This window comes from Sinocyclocheilus anshuiensis, unplaced genomic scaffold (genome assembly GCF_001515605.1).
Source record: "Sinocyclocheilus anshuiensis isolate Anshui unplaced genomic scaffold, SAMN03320099.WGS_v1.1 scaffold1910, whole genome shotgun sequence".
Lineage (NCBI taxonomy): Eukaryota > Metazoa > Chordata > Actinopteri > Cypriniformes > Cyprinidae > Sinocyclocheilus > Sinocyclocheilus anshuiensis.
In genome coordinates this window covers 146,027-151,863 of record NW_015546013.1, presented here as the reverse complement: position 1 = coordinate 151,863, position 5,837 = coordinate 146,027, and the positions used below count along the sequence as shown (strand labels likewise).

General features: G+C 39.0%; 1 protein-coding gene across 2 annotated transcripts in view; it reads left to right on the top strand.

The window, feature by feature from the left end:
* The window catches only part of LOC107698475 (uncharacterized), a 10,287-nt gene extending 4,753 nt beyond the window's left edge, over nt 1-5,534 (top strand). For both annotated transcript variants that reach the window (XM_016499484.1, XM_016499485.1), the window contains exon 3: nt 1,564-5,534. In XM_016499484.1, the coding sequence (XP_016354970.1) occupies nt 1,564-5,351 (3,788 nt within the window). In that variant the 3' untranslated portion in view covers nt 5,352-5,534. The remainder of the gene's footprint in view (nt 1-1,563) is intronic.
* Nucleotides 5,535-5,837: the final 303 nt, after the last annotated feature.

Genomic DNA, 5,837 nt, shown 5'->3' with positions numbered 1-5,837 from the left:
GAAAATAATGTGTTTTTTTAACCTTAAACCGCATAAACACATTTCATTACACCAAATACACAAAATACTGTTCTTTTTAGCAGCATCATATGACCCCTTTAAATTCGCGGACCGGCGCCGACCGATCAAGCGATCCTGGGGGGCTACCGACGCGCGGAGGGTGGCGTTCGAGAGGGCTCCTCGAGCTGAAGGGATCCCCCGAATTTGATTGTTTCAGCATTTAAACTTTATGAAACTATAATGAATTTTCTGCATAGTTAATCTATTGAACCATTTACACAGATATTTTGGGGGGCAATTTTTTATGATTTTGGTTGGCATGTGTACACTTAAAGGCAACAATATGTAGGCTACTACAATAAAGAGGCAACTTAATTTTAACTGGAGAGCAATAAATAAAGTAATTTCATTCAACTTGACAAATGTTTTTAATATAATTTGGATATACATCTTGGCCACTTGACCACAGAGAGTCAGGACCTCTGTTTAACGTCTCATCCGAAGGACTGTGCTTGTTGACAGTATAGTGTGTCCCTGTCACTATACTGGGGTGTGTCTTTAAAAGCCCTCTTTTGTGCATAACTACTTCCTTCCGCCACGGATTCAAATCTCAGTTTGACAGTTTAACAGCAGAGCCCAAGCTGTTACTAATTCAAAAACATCACTTTAGAACTAGTAACGATGGAACACTGAGTTGCTTCATTAAAAGCTTATTGTATTACTGTATTAAAAGCTGTATATTATGTAGAGTATTTTGAGAGAGAGAGATTGACTGAGCGAGTATGATTACCTGCATCTGATACAGCATTCATTCTTCAGTTCAATCTCATATTCACAATAAAACATTAGTTTGAATAGCCGCTGAGGAAAGCTATATCTTTGTCATACTATCCTTTCATCTGTTAAGGGGGAATTCCAATGGCAACGCTGCTCGGTGCATTTGTTGGCTGCTTCTTACAAGTTGTTGTTGAAAGTAAAAATAACTTCCTTGTTTACAACAGCTTTTCAGTCTCTTTCAATATAAAAGTCTTTACTGCTGACTCGTAAAAACAGTCTAATAGCAGAACAATGTAACTAAAATCACCATCACAAACACACACACTGTTTCCCAATACTAAATACTATTATTAAATACTACTATTATTATTATTATAAAACATTATTTATTGAATAATAATATTTCATAAACAACAACAGCCATCATAAAAGTTGCTAGGCAATACAGTCAAAAGTACAAAGGCAGTGCTCTGATATACAGCACTGAAGTTACATAAAATATAACGTAATGAGATTTTACCCTCAGCCAAAACTATTTGCTCTGGAACAAATAATAAAGTAATGAGACCAAAGACTACACATGAGATTTACCCAAAACAAATTATATCTCATGTTTAACCACTATAGAGACATCAGCAAATTCGCACTGCGGCCACTGACACCCTGGAGCTCACATCTCCGAAAACTTAAGAAAATGTTTAAATAGATGTTATCTTTATTAACAAACCGCATATTTGAAGACTAAACAAGCGTTTTTTACATTTTTTATTTTTTCATTTTTTCAAGGAATATCCCTTTGGGATGCTGAGATGCTGCAGAAGAATATTAATGTACGACCACAGCCAAACACTGACTTCAAAATTATTGCCACAGATTCAAGTGAAGACAAAGCCAGTGCTCTTAATGTCTCTGCATCTCTTGAAGCCAGCTTTCTGAGTGGAATGGTCAGTGTGAAAGGATCAGCAGACTATTTAAATGACAAGAAGTCATCGAAACTTCAGTCTCGAGTCACCTTACATTATCATACAACCTCACGCTTTGAGCAGTTAACTATGGAGCATCTTGGAGTAGGGAACGTAAAGCATTGCAATATATTTCAGGAGGGCTCGGCCACACATGTTGTTACGGCTCTACTGTATGGAGCTCAAGCATTCTTTATTTTTGATCATGAGGTTTCGTCCAATGAAAACCATCAAAAGATACAAGGTGACCTCCAAGCATCAATCAAAAAGATACCTTTAATATCAGTAGAGGGCCAGGCATCTTTGAAAATGAATGAAATGGAACAAGAGAAAATTGACAAGTTCAGCTGCACTTTTCATGGAGATTTTGCTCTGGAAAACAATCCGGTCTCCTATATTGATGCCATCAAGGTGTACTCAGAGCTACCAAAACTGTTGGGAGAACATGGAGAGAATGCTGTGCCCATGACTGTGTGGCTTTACCCTCTGAAAAAACTAGATTCAGCAGCCGCTCAGTTAGTCAGGGAGATCAGTGTTAGCCTAATACGACGAGTCCAGCGAATCATGGATGAGATGCATAACTGTGACATTCAATGTCAAGATCTGATGAGGGACAGTATTGCCATTCAATTTCCTGAAATCACAGCTAAGATCAGAAAATGTAAAGTCCTCTGTTCAGATTATAAAATTGTTTTTCAGAAACATCTCTGCAGGGTTCTTCCATCCATAAGGGGTGGAGGTAAAGAAGAACAGGAGCTTGTTGATGCCCTGAATGACAAAGAAAGATCCCCATTTCAGGGTGCTCTGGTAACCAAGTATCTAAATGAGCGAGAGCGAGAGATGAATGTTGTTAGATCGTACCTTGACATCATGAAAGATGTTCCTGTTCTTTCATCCAGCAACGAATTGGACAAAGTTGTCTTGAAGGCATCCAATAACTATGTGATAGCTTTTGCACTCACCTCCTTAAATGAAAAGCAACTGCACCTTTCAGACATGGAGAATTACCTGAAGGCACAATCTTGTAACAATGGAGAGCAAATAAGTTATTATCAAAACTCCTCAAAGAAGACAGGGAAATGGTTTTCATCAGGAGATGCAACTACATTGACCAGGGAAACCATACAGGCCTTCCTCGATTTCAAAGAAGCCAATAAAGGAAGAACGAACATTGAATTTTGCATTGCATCAATCCCAGATGAACTCAGCACTGCCTCTTCAATTCATGTTTATGAAAGAGGGAGACTCATCAGCTCACAGTATGAGCTTCCCTCAAAACCACCAGTGCCGGTTTTCTTGAGTGCTGAGCATGACTGCATACATCTGCAAATCAAACCTCCTGACTGCGGTGTTAGCTGTGTGGACTCGTACTGTATTTCATATCAGTCTGCACAGAGCTCTGAATGGACAGAGGTGTATACTGATGGGGTTTCAGATCAGGTCAACGTCAAGCAGTTAAAACCACACAAAGAGTATTGTTTTACCTGCAAGGCTGTGTGTCATCCAGGAGTAAGTCTGACAAGTGACACAACATCATTCTTCAGGACTCGTCCATGTGCTCCTCCTGGAGCACCTACAGTGAAACAAGTAGAATCTGAGACTGCAACTGTAGTCTGGGATGTTCCTACATCTGTGGGGGAGGATGTTCTGGTCACTGAATATGTGTTGGAGTTCAGAGAATGCGCAAAGGATCAGGAAAATGAAAAGCCTTGGAAGTCAGTGAAATCTACGAACAGGGAGTGCACTCTTCAGGGACTGAAACAAGACACAGATTACACAGTCAGAGTTTTTGCAAACTGTGGTAATGATGGAGTGAGTCTACCCAGTCCTGAAACTGTGTTTTCGGCCAGTTTTAAGGGTAAAGAAACAAATAAGGATGGGAGTGGTTTGTTCTTGAATCATTCTTCAGAAATAAAAAGGGGCAATCCATCAGTCCATTCACTGACACTACACCAAAAAATGGCAGAGAATGTAAGTTTTAATCAGTATGTTTTCGGAAGAAAAGTGGAGGATGTGAAAAACAAAGTAATTCTTCTTTTGGGATCAACAGGTGCAGGAAAAACCACACTCATCAATGTGATGGTCAATTACATACTAGGTGTAAAATGGCAGGATGCATATCGCTTCAAACTAATCAATGAAGTGACCAATCGCACACAGGCCGAGAGTCAGACATCCATCGTCTCATCTTTTGAGCTGTACAATCAGCCTGGCTTTCAAATTCCCTACTCCCTCACAATTGTAGACACACCTGGATTTGGTGATACAAGAGGAATCGCCCACGATAAACTGATTACAGAGCAGATAAAAAGCTTTCTTTGTAGCCCTTTGGGAATTGATCACATTGATGCCGTCTGCTTCGTTGTCCAGGCCTCTCTTGCCCGCCTTAGTGCCAACCAGAGGTACATCTTTGACTCAGTTTTGTCAATTTTTGGCAAAGACATCGCAGAGAACATCCTAGTTTTAGTGACATTTGCAGATGGTATAGACATCCCAGTTCTAGAAGCCATCATAGCAGCAGAACTGCCCTGTCAAAAGAATAAAAAGGGAGAACCCACCCATTTCAAGTTCAACAATTCAGCTGTGTATGCTGACAAAAAAATAGAAGAGCCTACAACCTCTGACAACGATTCAGATGATGATGAGGGAGGAGATAAACTGACAGAGCTGGTCTGGGACAAAACCTTTAAACAGATGAAGGCTTTTTTCAAGACACTTAGGGCCATTGAAAGTAAAGATCTGTCAATGACAATAAAGGTCTTGGAGGAACGAGAGCGTCTTGAGAAAGCCATGGCAAGTCTGACCCCTCAAATAACCGCTGGTCTCTCTAAACTGAGTGAAATAAAAAAATTCAAGCAATGTTTGGGAAGTGAGAGTGACAACATGGCACAAAATGAGAATTTTGAACAAGAGGTAGAGGTGATGAAAGCAAACAGAACCCCTGTGAACTGTTTTACCATGAATTGCAACACTTGCTTCTTCACATGTCACTCCAACTGCTTCCTCCCTGCAGAAGATGCTGTGCAAACTTGTGCTGTGATGGAGAATGACCACTGCATTATCTGCCCTGAAAACTGCCATTACTCTACTCATTCAAGGGAAAATTTCATGTGGACATATGAAACAAAAATAGAGAAAAAAACCATTAAAGAGCTAAAAGATAACTTCATGGCTGCCAAAGGAAGGTTCATGGACACAAAGCAAATGCTTGATGCACTTGAAAACGAACTCCATGGAATTGAGGACAAACTAATGAAGTTGATTAAATTGTCCTCTGATTGCCTAAGAAGACTAGATGAAATTGCACTGAAGTCAAAATCTCTCTCTACAGCCCAATATCTCGAAATCCTGATTAAAACCGAGAAAGAGGAGAGAAGTCCTGGCTTTGAGGACCGCATTGTTGGACTTGAGAAGATGAAACAAGAAACGCTTATCCTGGAAAAGATTGCTAAAGGAGAACGTTTGTTCGAAAAAGAACGCCAGATCATGGTGGAGAGAGAGAAGCGAATGAAGAATGTTGCCCTGAAAATTCTGAAAATAAAGAAAGCTGTTAGTGCCTTACAGCCACAGAGCAATCAGGAAACATACGATCAAAAGGATGCAAGTGCCTGACTCGATGGCCAGGAGATGTCCTAAACAAAATGAAAGCTGATTATTATAAGAGAATTAGGAAAAAGTTACATTTGCTTAACATGGTGTTGCTCAATAAACATGAATGCTTCATTTACATGTGCATCAAGAATAAAGAACATAAATAATACTGAATTTAAGAGTAATTTTAAGATGGTTTTTGTCTCTTTAATAATGCAAAGTTTGTTTTTTAGCTTAAATGCTCTTCAAGTTACTTTGGATAAAAACATACTGCATGTAAATGTAAAAGAATTTATTGCCTTTGTGTTTAGCCTTCCGAAATCATGCAAACATTAAAATACTGTAAAATACAATACATTTCTATAAAAACAATGTATGATTTCATGAATTTCCTTCAAGTTTTCAAGAAATTAAGTTGTATTAGTATTGCTTAAAACATTTTGATATTATGAAATATGGACTGTCCTTATGGTAGAGCAAATGATCAATGTAACTTTAATAACAAAA